Genomic DNA, 13,651 nt, shown 5'->3' with positions numbered 1-13,651 from the left:
AACACAGGGACTGCTAGGCTAGAGAGGAGACACACAGTAAGTTCTTTGCGCGAATGAACCAAGCAACTGAACACCACGTGAGAAGCGCTGCAGTAGCAGGTCATAGGCTGGGCAGCCAGAGAGACGCAGATGCCATCAATCAAAAGAAAAACATGTCCAGGGAGGAAGATGAGGGTGAGTTTTGAAACACTCTGAGACAATCCTGGAAATCCAATTGGAGATGTTCAACATTTGAATGGAAATTATACATCGGGAATGAATGAGAATTCTTCACCTCTGGGTAATGATTGCGAATCAAAGGGGTGAGGCAAGCAGGAGTGAAGGTAACCAAACCATAAAAACCCAAAAACCCACTGCCACTGAGTTGATTCCAACCCATAGCAACCCTATAGGACAGAAAAGAACTGCCCCGCAGGGTTTCCAAGGCTGTAGTCTTCACGGGCGCAGACTGCCACATCTTTAGGTTAAGGTAAGTGAGGAGAATGAGTCAAGCACCCACCCTCAAGGTCCCAGTTGGAAAATGCGTGCTGAGCGTGTTGGGTAAGCCATCTGCTCGTTTATAAAAGGTCACCGGACATCGGTAAGAACGCCATGTTGTGGATAATCAAAGCAAATCCATCAGCACTTATCTATTCTACTGTCTAATCACAGGCTAAAATAGAGAGTAATTACAACCCCGGATTACTTACGTTGTCCACAGTGCGTCCCTGTGTATCCTTTCTGGCAAAGACAGTGATCATCACTGCAGCTGCCTCCATTCATACAGCGAATGTTACAGTGTTGAACTTGAGAAGGAAAAAAAAAGAATGATTTTTTTTTTTATATAATTTAAGTGCACAGATTGCAACAGTTCACTGGAGCTGGTTTGTAGTCATTCCAAGACAAAACAAAATTGTCTATCAGCATTCACGTATTTATGTAGAAATAACTTAAGCAACAATGCTTAACATGTTATCATTTGCGTGTATAAAATCATTTACAATACAGTAGAATTGCTTCTTCGACACTTATTTTAATAGTGCTAAATGACTTCCCTAGCTTACCAGAACTTACCAATCAAAGTCATTTCTGTAATTTATACCAACAAGAAAATAGTGCCTTGATTAATTATAAGAGACAAGATTATGACGGCAATAATTTTCCCATTAAAAGATTTAGAGTCCCAGGTAGGTAGCCAGGAAAACATCCATGGTGACAAATTCCACAGAATTTTCTTTAAATAAATTTTGGAGGAAGCAAAATGAAAAAGAAAATACCTTGAAATGCATTTAATAACAAGACTGCCTGATAATGAAAACATCTAGAAATAGCTCTGGAAGAACTGCTTGTTTAAACTGTAACCTTAAACCCAAATAAAATGCTCAGTGTCTGAAGTCCGCTCATTTTCAGATTGTCACCTACAGAAGTGTGAGCTTCAGGGGCCAGGGCAGAAAGCGTGGGCCAACAGACTTAGACCTGAGACGATGGCACAGCAGAAGACACTGGAGTAAAAGATGTGGTGAGACAGTGATAACAGACATGTGGTCTCATTTCTCTAATGTTTGTGCTTGTCTGTATTCCAGGGATCTAGGCACCCTAATAACACCTTTCAAAATCCCAGGCTATTCTTAGTCTTCCAGAAGCAATAAGTACCCTACTTGGAGAAGACTATCACAATGGCTTGACTGAATAAATCATTAATTCTTATTGACCCATCCCCTATACAAGGAGGCCAAGATTGGGCACTGGAAGTTTGGCTTATTCTGCCCTGTCCTCCAAACTGTGGGAGTAAATTCCTAGGGAAAAAGCCTCAAGATTTTACTTAAGAAAAGGAGAATCCCTGCTTTCTGTGCAAGAACAAAAACCAGTTGATTATGCTCAGTCTCCCTGGAGCACAGGGCCCAAATCTCCTTCCTGAAGCAGGGAGAAGACTTCTCCCAGCCCCTGCTCTCTTCAGTATCACTTGCTAGGGATCCTCAGCACAGGACAGGAAAGCTGCTGCTGACTTCAGGAGCTACACAAACCTCAGCATGGCAACAAGGAAAGGAAGGCGTAAGAACTTAATACTATTTCTTCTTACATTTCCAAAGAGTTAACTCAAGTTGAAAGAGACATCTTTTCAAGAACATGTCACACACTTAGTGAGACACCACCAAAGGGTCCCTATGTCTACTGAATTAAGGTCTACCTCCACCTCTCACAGAGCCCTGGTGGCACAGTGGTTAAGAGCTCAGCTGCTAATCAAAAGGCCAGCAGTTCAACTCCGCCAGCTGCTCCTTGGAAACCCTATGGATCAGTTCTACTCTGTCCTATAGAGTCGCTATGAGTCTGAATCAACTCAATGGCAATGGTTTTTGGTTTTTTTTTTGCCATCTATCAGCATTCAAGGCCCTCCTCAGCATGGCCCCATGCACCTTTCTGGGCTCCTCTGCACGCTCTTAATGCAATCCAGGGAGCCCTGGTGATGTAGTGGTTAAGCGCTACGGCTGCTAGCCAAAAGGTCAGGAGTTTGAATCCATCAGGTGCTCCTCAGAAACCATATGGGGCAGGTCTACTCTCTCTTATAGGGTCACTATGAGTCGGAATCGACTCAACAGCAATGGGCTTGGGCTTGGGATGCAATCCATAAGAGTACCTGGATGGCACAAACGGTTAAGCACTCAACCACTAGCGAAAAGGTTGGCAGTTAGAACTCAGCCAGAGGCACCTTGGAAGACAGGCCTGGTAATCTATTTGGAAAGGTCACAGCCTTGAAAATCCTAGAAGGCAGTTCCAGTGTGCACACATGGGGTCGCCATGAGTCAGAATGAACTCGACCACGACTAACAACAACTGCATCCTACAACTCTATCCCCTGATTTACTTATCACTCAATACTCTACAAGTATTTCTGAGTGCCTACTACCTGTCACACAGCATACCAGGCAGTGAGCTCACCTGGTCTTTCCCTCTGTCTGTGCTGGTCTCTTCACGGAGCCTCCTTTTTAATCTGTCTACAGTTCCCACTAAATGCTGAAATTCTGTCTATTTCCAAGCCCCATTTCAAATGTCTCTTCTTTCCTTCGATCTTTTCTGATTTCAGTTCTCCTCTCCTTCCCCAACCAGATATAAGCCTTCTTTCCTCTGACTCTTCTGAAGCATATATTATGTAATCTAATCATTTTGTTATCTGTCCTACCCTCAACTCATTTGTCTAAAAGCTTCTGAAGAGTGGGGAGGGTCATGATTATTATTTACAAGATCATTAGGTGCCCAGTGTAGCATGTTGCCTATAGGCAGATGCTGTATAGAACTCTGCTAAATTAATTTCTATTCACTTAACTCATGCTACCTGAAAATAACTCAAAAACTATGTTCAAAGATCAAACTGAGTCCCAGAAGTTGCCCACTGTGTCCTACGCACTTGTACAACCCTAAGAAGCCAAAAATCAAACCTGCTGCCATTGAGTCGTTTCTGACTCATAGCGACGCTATAGGACAGAACAAAACTGGAGCAGCTAGTGGATTCAAACTGCCAACCTCTGGGTTAGCAGCTAAGTTCTTAACTGCTGCACCACCAGGGCTCCACAGCCCTATGTTGGTTGCTATTAAAAATGTTTTTCTCTTTGTTCCCCCATGTACAAAAGCAGAAATAACTCCTTTGTTGAAGCATTGTTATAGAAATCAAGCAACCCAGGAAATTGATTAAAACAGACTGTTATTTTAGGTTCTTATGATTCTATTAAAATATCTAAACCAAATGCTTTTTAACTAAAAAAACTATCTACAAATACACAAAAGAAGTGATTTCGTGAAAGCTTTGGATGATATTCTAAGTAGGTCAGGAAAAGGTGTATAACTGCTTTAAAATGTGTAGTTGAACTTAGCTTTATCCTATCTTAGAAAAACAGTAGGGATTAGGAAAAGCACAGGAAATGATGTCATCGGTCAAGCAGCATAGGAACTCAACCCACAAACTGATTTCAATTAAAGTGGTTCATGCCAAGAGCTAATTTCCATTCCCACACGAGCAACAAAGCCATTTAGCTTGTTCTGAGATAAAAAAGTTAGCAGTAGTTTAAATAGCGACTTTACGTTATTAGTTCAAGTTGAAAACCGGAATGCATTCTCCTTTCTGAGAAAGAATGATCAGTTCACATTCGAATGCAATATAATAAAAACCTCCCTGATATGCTTTCATATTTTCCCTACTCTGTCTTTCAGCTGAAACTTTTCCAACGTAAAATATTCCCGCTCCTTTGAGAAAGAAAACCACCGGTCAGACATGGGAAACATGAAGGTCTGATTATCCAAGTGGCCCTCTCATGCCAATGAACCAGGAATCCCTGGGCTGGGGGCAAACTCATCAAAACATAGCAGGATCCTAATTACCTGCTTTGCCAGAAACACATATACCATGAGAAACCTTGCATTTCTGTGTGAGTCTTAAATCTTTGAAAAAAAGAAAAGAAAAACAGGATTCCTTTAAACGTGGGAGCAAACACTCATGATTTCTGTGGGGAAATAGAGGAACTAGGTGGGTATCTGCACTACACAAGAAGGGAGCAGTTGAAAGAGTATATATACACCAAGGGGCTTTACTTTAGGAGTCCCTGTGTGGTGCAAACGGTTAAGCGCTGGGCTACTAACCGAAAAGCTGATGGTTTGGATCCACTCAAAGGTGCCTGAGGAGAAAAATCAGACAATCCACATCTGAAAGATCATAGCCATTGAAGACCCCATGGAGTGCAGTTCTACCCTGAAACACATGGGGCCGCCATGAGTCGCAACTGACTCAACAGCAGCTGGGGTTTTTTTTTTTTTTTGAATCCTGCCATTGATTCACACTCTATATTTACTCTGATTTGAACAATACCAAACGTCAGATAATTAGGAAACAAGGTCTTATGTCTCTAGAAAAAGCAAACTGAAAAATAGGGGTTCCGCTTAAACTCATAGGGAAGCTATACCTTTGCCGGATCCTCCCAATACCCAACGTCAGAATACATTCCTAAACTCAGTCTGTGGCACTCGAAGTGTCAGTATGCATGCTTCTGCTGCCACATACAATTATTCCTGAGACCCCTATGTTATTAGAAGGGACGTCATCTAGAAGATAGGCAAGCAGGCTCAAAGGATTTCAAGTAAGGCTCCAGGTCCTGAAGTGAGCACAAAATGCTGATCCCACACTGAATTTTGTCTGTTCCAGACGACATCAGTCAGCCACTTCAGTAATTTAGTAAAGACTTACTACGCACCTTCCATCTGCCAGGCGTCAGGGAGAACAGGAGAAACTTGCTCTAGCTTATAGCCCAGTATAAATTAATTCCTAAAGTCCTAACCAAAACAGAACAATGTGAGTACACTGTGGGAATGAGAGAGACACAGCGCTGGCACTCAGGTTTAAATACCTCAGATAATGGTTTTCTTTGGGATGCATTAGGTTTGGAAGGATTCTAAAGGCCTGCCATCATCTTGGCAAGCACAACTGGCAGAAAGAACACTGGGAGCAATTTGCAAATAAGCATCTGTATGGCAAGCATGTGATTTTAATTTCGGCCCTAGGAAAAGTACAGACAGACAAATTAAGCAGCTAGATGAACTCCAGGACTCCACACCTGAGACAACAGATCCACAGAGGCAGCTGGAGTCACTGCAGGACAAAAACAATTCTCATTTAGAGAGCGCAGGCCTGATGCTTCCCATAACTGAATGAGTGCTCTGCAGTGCCTGAAGACATGCAGCTCAGAAGAGCAACTTCTAAGGTGCCTCGAGAAAACCTAGCAGAGCTGGAAAAAGTCCAAGGAAGGACAAGTTAAATGACAGCAGTGATAAAGGTGCTTCCATCGAGGGCAGATTGGAAAACAAACAACTCAACAGTTTCAAGGGCATGTCTGAGCAGGCAGCAGCACTCCCCTCCTCCATGTCCACATAAATCCCACACTTCCTGAAAATGCCGACACCACAATTCAAAAGTGTCAATCCTTCAATCTTCCGTATTCATTGACCAACTTTCACATGCATATGATGCAACTGAAAATACCATGGCTTGGGTCAGGCGCACCTTAGTCTTCAATATGACATCTTTGCTTTTCAACACTTTAAGGAGGTCCTTTGCGACAGATTTGCCCAATGCAACGCGTCTTTTGATTTCTTGACTGCTGCTTCCATGGATGTTGACTGGGGATACAAGTAAAATGAAATCCTTGACTTCAACCTTTTCTCCATACGGTATGATGAAAGGATACAATCCTGACGCACACCTTTCCTGGCTTTAAACCACTCAGTATCCCCTTGTTCTGTCCGAACAACTGCCTCTTGATCTATGTACAGGTTCCTCATGAGCACAATTAACTGTTCTGGAATTCCCATTCTTCTCAATGTTATCCATAATTTGTTGTGACCCACACAGTTGAATGTCTTTGCATAGTCAATAAAACACAGGGATACATTCTTCTGGTATTCTCTGCTTGCAGCCAGGATCCATCTGACATCAGCCATGATATCCCTGGTTGCACATCCCCTTCTGAATCCGGCCTGAATTTCTGACAGTTCCCTGTCGATATACTGCTGCAACCGCTTTTGAATGATCTTCAGTAAAATTCTACTTGCATGTGATATTAATGATACTGTTCAATAACTTCCACGTTCGATTGAATCACCTTTCTTGGAAATAGGTATAAATATGGATCTCTTCCAAATGGTTGGCCATGTAGCTGTCTTCCAAATTTCTTGGCATAGATGAACGAGCACTTCCAGCACTGCATCCACTTGTGGAAACATCTCAATTGCTGTTCTGTCTATTCCTGGAGCCTTGTTTTTGACAACTTCAATCTTTTCTCTGTTTATCATGATATGGCTTATTGGTCCAGTTGTGAGGATTTTTGTTTTCTTTATATTGAGGTGTAATCCATACTGAAGGCTGTCATATTTGATCTTCATCAGTAAGTGCTTCAAGCCCTCTTCACTTTCAGCAAGCAAGGCTGTGTCATGTGCATAACGCAGGTTGTTAACGACTCTTCCTCCAATCCTGATGCCCCGTTCTTCTTCATATAGTCCAGCATCTCCAATTATTTGCTCAGTGTACAGATTGAATAGGTATGGTAAAAGGATACAACCCTGATACACACCTTTCTTGACTTTAAACTATGCAGTATCCCCTTGGTTCTGTTCAAACAACTGCCTCTTGATCTATGTACAGGTTCCTCATGAGCACAATTAAGTGTTCCAGAATCCCCATTCTTCACAATGTTATCCATAATTTGTTATGATCCACACAGGGAAACATCCTTCTGATATTCTCTGCTTTCACCCAGGATCTATCTGACATCAGCAATGATATCCCTGGTTCCATATCCTCTTCTGAATCCGGCCTGAATTTCCAGCAGTTCCCTGTCAATACACTCCTGCAGCCGTTTTTGAGTGATCTTCAGCAAAATTTTGCTTGTGTGTGATACTAATGATACTGTTCTATAATTTCCACATTCATTTGGGTCACCTTTCTTGGGAATAGGCATAAATATGTATCTCTTCCAGTTGGTTGGCCAGGTAGTTGTTTTCCAAATTCCTTGGCATAGAGGAGTGAGCACTTCCAGTGCTGCATTCGAATCCTGAAACTCAATTGATATTCCATCAATTCCTGGAGCCCTGTTTTTCACCAATGCCTTCAGAGCAGCTTGGACTTCTTCCTTCAGTACCATAGGTTCCTAATCATATGCTACCTCTTGAAATGGTTGAACATCAACTAATTCTTTTTGGTATAATGACTCTGTATATTCCGTCCATCTTCTTTTGATGCTTCCTGCATCGTCTAATATTTTCCCCATAGAATCCTTCACTATTGCAACTCGAGGCTTGAATTTTTTCTTCAATTCTTTCAGCTTGGGAAATGCCAAGTGTGTTCTTCCTTTTTGGCTTTCTATCTCTAGCTCTTTGCATGTCTTTATAATACTTTACTTTGTCCTCTCGAGCTGCTCTTTGAAATCTGTTCAGCTCTTTTACTTCGTCATTCCTTCCTTTTGCTTTACCTACTCAACATTCAAGAACAAGTTTCAGAGTCTCCTCTGACATCCATTTTGGTCTTTTATTTCTTTTCTGTCTTTTTAATGACCTCTTGCTTTCTTCGTATATGATGTCTTGAAGTCATTCCACAACTCATCTGGTCTTCGGTCATTAGTGTTAAACACGTCAAATCTATTCTTGAAATGGTCTCTAAATTCAGGTGGGATATACTCAAGGTCATACTTTGGCTCTCGTGGTTGTTCTAATTTTCTTCAGTTTCAACTTGCACTTGCATATGAGCAATTGATGATCTATTCCAGAGTCGGCCCCTGGCCTTGTTCTGACTGATGATATGGAGCTTTTCTATTGTTTCTTTCCACAGATTTAGTCAGTTTGATTCTTGTGTATTCCTTCTGGCAAGGTCCATGTGTATAGTCACCGTTCCTGTTGGTGAAAAAAGGTATTTGCAATGAAGAAGTCGTTCATCTTGCAAAATTCTAACATGCCATCTCCAGCACTGTTTCTATCACCAAGGCCATATTTTCCAACTACCAATCCTTCTTCGTTTCCAACTTTCACATTCCAATCACCAGTAATTATCAATACACTCTGATTGTACATTTGATCAATTTCAGACTGCAGAAGCTGGTAAAAATCTTCTATTTCTTCATCTTTGGCCCTAGTGGTTGGTGCATAAATTTGAATAATAGACATATTAACTGGTCTTCCTTGTAGGCATATGGATATTATCCTATCACTGACAATGTTGTACTTCAGGATAGATTTTGAAATGTTCTTTTTGATGATGAATGAAACGCCATTCCTCTTCAACTTGTCATTCCCAGGGTAGTAGACCATATGACTGTCTGATTCAAAATGGCCAATACCGATCCATTTCAGCTCACTAATGCCTAGGATACCGATCTTCATCCGTTCCATTTCATTTTTTCTGATTTCCAATTTTCCTAGATTCATACGTTGTACATTCCAGGTTCTGATTATTAATGGATGTTTGCAGCTGTTTCTTCTCATTTTGAGTTGTGCCACATCAGCGAATGAATGTCCTGAAAGCTTTACTCCATCCATGTCATTAAGGTCGACTCTACTTTGAGGAGGCAGCTCTTCCCTAGTCATCTTTTGAGTACCTTCCAACCTGGGGGACTCATCTTCCAGCACTGTATCAGACAATGTTCCACTGCTATTCATAAGGTTTTCACTGGCTAATTCTTTTCAGAAGTAGACTGCTGGGTCCTTCTTCCTAGTCTGTCTTAATCTAGAAGCTCAGTTGAACTTTGTCCACTAAGGGTGACCCTGCTGGTATCTGAATACCGGTGGCATAGCTTCCAGCATCACAGCAACACACAAGTTCCCACAGTATGACAAATTGACAGACACATGGGAGCATTAGGCAGTAGGGAAATGTAAATTAAAAACCACAATGAGGTATCACTACAACCTATCAGAACAGCTAAAATAAAAAATAGTGACAACACCAAATGCTGGCGAGGATGCAGAGAAACTAATCAGTCATATGTTGCTAGTGGGAATGTAAAATGGCACAGCCACTGAGAAGACAGTTTGGAAGTTTCTTAAAAAGCTAAACATGCAACCACCTTACAACCCAGTAACTCTACTCCTGGGTATTATCCCAAAGAAATGAAGACTCAGCTGAGATCAAATGAGAATATACTACATACTATGCAATAAGCAAGAACCAAAACAAACAAACAAAAAAAAAAAAACCTTGCCATTGAGTCAATTCAAACTCATAGCAACCCTATAGAACAGAGTAGAACTGCTAACCTTTTGGTTAGCAGCTGAGCTCTTAACCAGTGTGTCACCAGGGCTCCAGACAAGAGTTCCACCCAATTTACAATTGGCTGTATTTCCCCCAAAAGAAGATTCTGAGACAAGAATTTGAGAGCAAGTAGTTTATTTTGGACATAATCCCAGGAAATACCGGTAGGAGAGTGGAGAAGTGAGACAGGGAAGAGAAAGAAGCTAATAAACGTACATTATCAAGCCTAAGAACACAGCAGGCAACGGGGGCACCATCCCACTAGGGAACTTCAGGAGACAGTGCAGAACACACCTTGTAGTCATCCCAACCGAAAGGCAAGGAAGCTGGGGTAGGTATCTATCCAACAACTGTCTGTCTGTCATTGGGTAAGCATTGTTTCTGGGGCCTTTAATGATCCAGCACTTTCAGCTTGCCCTGCATGCACACTTGGCATGCTCCCTGGCCAGAAACCTTTTATAAAGCCCTCAGGTAGTCACACGTGTCTACCCACATATGCTAAGGGATATGAGTGGGCACCAAGAGTCCCTGCTACATAAGACTACTAGCTTTATCCTGCTAATTGGCTTCTGAGAGCCACTTTACATGTTACGGTCCAGTGAACTCTGACTACACTGAAGTCTCTGCTTGCAAGAGACAAAAGAGAATGCACTTACTACCACAAGACATTTCCTTAAAACCGTGGCAAAAAAGAAAACATTGGAAATGGGGACTGGAAAGGGAAACTCAGTTGGTTTTTGCCTTGGTTATGGTTATGGAGTTTAGGAGCTGTTTATATAGACTTGTACCTTAACTTTTTTAACAAACAGCAGTGACTCACCTCCTTCCCAACTCCCACTTCTCCCCTGACTCACTACTGAGGCCTCCTTGTGAAAAATAATAATACTAGCAAAGGGAGCAAGGAAAGGTTCCCAAGAATGAACTGTAGCTGTTTACTTGGCATCAGAGAATGAACAAATTAAAAAATTATGAAAGGGAAAATATGTCCGGTCTTCTTGATTAATGGCTTCCAGATTAATGCCTAAATGACTTCTTGCATTTATCTTCTTCCAAAGGAGGGGACTGAGTTTTAAATAAGTGTTTAATCAGATTCAGGTTTCAGTACCTCATGGAAGAATGACCAGTTTTCATGAGCTAAAAACTTTCCTTAAACAATCATTTCATTAAGCGCCTTTGATGGTGTTTACACTGGAGATACAAAGATGACTAAGGTTCATCTACATAAAAGAGGATATGAACTTTATATTGTCCACAGGAACCATGCCCATAGGTAAGCTTCCAATAAAGAGGGGAAAAGGGAAATGAGAGGCAAGACTGAGGAAAGACATTCCAAGTACTGTGGGTAGAACAGAGAAGGCAGATGTTCTAGTGAAAACAAGAGAATGTACTGCAGGCAAGAGAAAAGCCAGAAACAAATTTAGGAGAAAATAGGGCATAACCACATAAAATAATATTATATATAATGACATGTTATACTCACTGGATCTGGAGCCACAGGAAGGAGATATCTGACCAGATGGGCAAGTGCACATATTTGGCCTAGAACAAAATCCATCTCCACAGGAATGCCGGCAAATGGCTGTGAATAAAACCATAGGTCCATTAGCACAGAATTCAGAGCATGGTAAATTACAGGGGCCCAATCCTCCTATTGAAGGAGTCCTGGTGGCACAGTGGTTAAAGCACTCAGCTGCTAACCGAAAGGTCGCCGGTTCAAACCCATCAGCCACTCTGTGGAAGAAAGATGTGGCAGTCTGTTTCCATAAAGATGACAGCCTTGGAAAGCCTATGGGGCAGTTCTCTTCCATCCTATAGGGGCACTATGAGTTGGAATTAACTTAATGGCAATGGATTATGTAATCTTCATATTAAAGGAGCCCTGGTGGCCCAATGATTAAGCGCTTGGCCATTAACCAAACGGCTGGCAGTTCAAACCCACCCAGCGGCTCTGTAGGAGAGAAGACATGGCAATCTGCTTCCTAATGACTGTTGTTTGGTGCCATCCAGTCAAACCTTCAACTCATGGCAACCCAATGTGACAGGGTAGAACTGCCCCATAGGGTTTTCTAGGTTGTAATCTTTACAGGAGGAGCCCTGGTGATGCAGTGGTTAAAGCAATCAGCTGCTAACCAAACGGTCTGTGGTTTGTACCACCAGCCACTCTGTGGGAGAAAGATGTGGCAGTCTGCTTCCATAAGGAGACCTTACTGTGCCCTACAGGGTCTTTATGAGTCAGAATCACCTCGACAGCAACGGGTTTGGTTTAGTTTTGGTTAATCTTTAGCAGTGCTTAAGCACTGCACCACCAGGGCTCTTTTTGAAAAGATTACAGCCTAGGACACCCTGTGGGGCAGTTCTACTCTGTCACACAGGTGGATAAGAGTTGAAAATAGGCTTGATGACACCTAACAACATAACAGTTCTCGTATTAGGAGAACTGGGCTTTCAGGCCCCTCATTAACTTTGCCATGAAGCCTATGAGACCTTAGGCTTCAGGGCTATTCGTCCATGAACAAGCCCACTGGATTAAATGAGTTCTGGTTTCCGAAGTCTGTAAATCCCTTATCCTATCAGTCATTCTCACCGCTCCCTCACACATCCTCAGCACTCAATCAACCAGAAAGCTCAGAACACCCCACAAAGGGAAAAGAAAAGAAGATCCTGCACCTAGACGTTTTGTTATGTTTACACGCATTCTGTTTTTATATTAACCCTATGGTTTAATTATATAAAAATTGCAGTAGTATTTTGGGGAGACAATTTTATTGCAAATGTTTCACATTTAGCAATTTTTGTAAAAGCACCGTGTCTCGCTAAGACAACTTTTAGATTCCGCCAGTTTAGGTCATATGATCTTGAATGGCTCTGACCCTGTATTTCTGCCCTGTTCTGAATTACAACAACAATTCGAGGGGAAATGTTGGACTTCACTGCAGCAGTACTGAACCCACAGTCAGGAAGTGATATGAACATAAATCATCACACCACTCAGGGATTAATATCATACTAGAAGTGAATGCTCTCCTAGTGTCCAAAAAAGTATGCTTCAGTTGCAAATGATTTATATTTAACAGCAGACTAACATTTGATCACCACCTTTCCTCCAAGGAGCCCTGGTGGCACAGTGCTTAAGTGCTTGGCTACTAACCAAAAGCTTGGTGGTTCGAACCCACCAGCCACTCCAGGGGAGAAAGATGTGGCAGTCTTTTTCCATAAAAGATTACAGCCTTGGAAACTCTCTGGGGTAGTTCTACTCTGTCCTACAGGGTTGCTATGAATCGAAATCAACTCAACAACAATGGGGTTGGACCTCTTCTTCAAACACCTATTTAACCTTGCAAGAGAAATCTGAGATGAGCAAGGCTAAGACAATACACTTGATAGAAAGCGCATAAAAATACCGAAAGAGCCTAGGATGCAGATTGCAAACCATGATGAAACAAGCTGTCAAAGATCCTAAAAATACTTATTTAAATACGTGAAGACAGCATTTCCCAGATCATTCTATAGAATGCTGGAGGAAAGGGTTCTGTTATCGAGTTCGTTCAGAAAGCTGTGAATATAATTCTGACCCTCTCTTAGTGATTCAACTCTGGATCTTGAAATAAATCACCAAACTCCAAACGAGTAAGTTGCTTTCTGATTAAAATCAAGAATTGGGAAAGGGATGAGCTTTTTCAGGTTACCAAACGAATACTGGCTGAAATATTCTACTGTTCTCTACAAGCCAGTCCTGGCCAAGTAACAGGGTATGTACTAAGTGAGCCCTTTATGTACTTTCATCTCTAAATTTTAAATGGAGTTCTCTGAAAACTGAAAATTATTTTGCAGGTACAATGACTAAAAGCTCACCAAGGGCATATTCTTTAACTAATTTGACTTGGTATCTCCATT

The 13,651-nt window shown here is 41.8% G+C and overlaps 1 protein-coding gene across 1 annotated transcript in view; it reads right to left on the bottom strand.

Annotated features, from left to right (window-relative positions):
* Positions 1–13,651, bottom strand: part of FBN1 (fibrillin 1) — a 299,714-nt gene that overhangs the window by 248,290 nt on the left and 37,773 nt on the right. Inside the window, exons 4-5 of the mRNA XM_010599670.2 lie at positions 11,238–11,336; positions 690–785 (exon numbers count right to left, since the gene is read on the bottom strand). Of these exons, the coding sequence (XP_010597972.2) occupies positions 690–785; positions 11,238–11,336 (195 nt within the window). The remainder of the gene's footprint in view (positions 1–689; positions 786–11,237; positions 11,337–13,651) is intronic.

The sequence above is a fragment of the Loxodonta africana genome, chromosome 10, assembly GCF_030014295.1.
Source record: "Loxodonta africana isolate mLoxAfr1 chromosome 10, mLoxAfr1.hap2, whole genome shotgun sequence".
Classification (NCBI taxonomy): Eukaryota; Metazoa; Chordata; class Mammalia; order Proboscidea; family Elephantidae; genus Loxodonta; species Loxodonta africana.
Note: the sequence above shows the minus strand (reverse complement) of the source record. Positions and strands in the feature narration are given on the sequence as shown.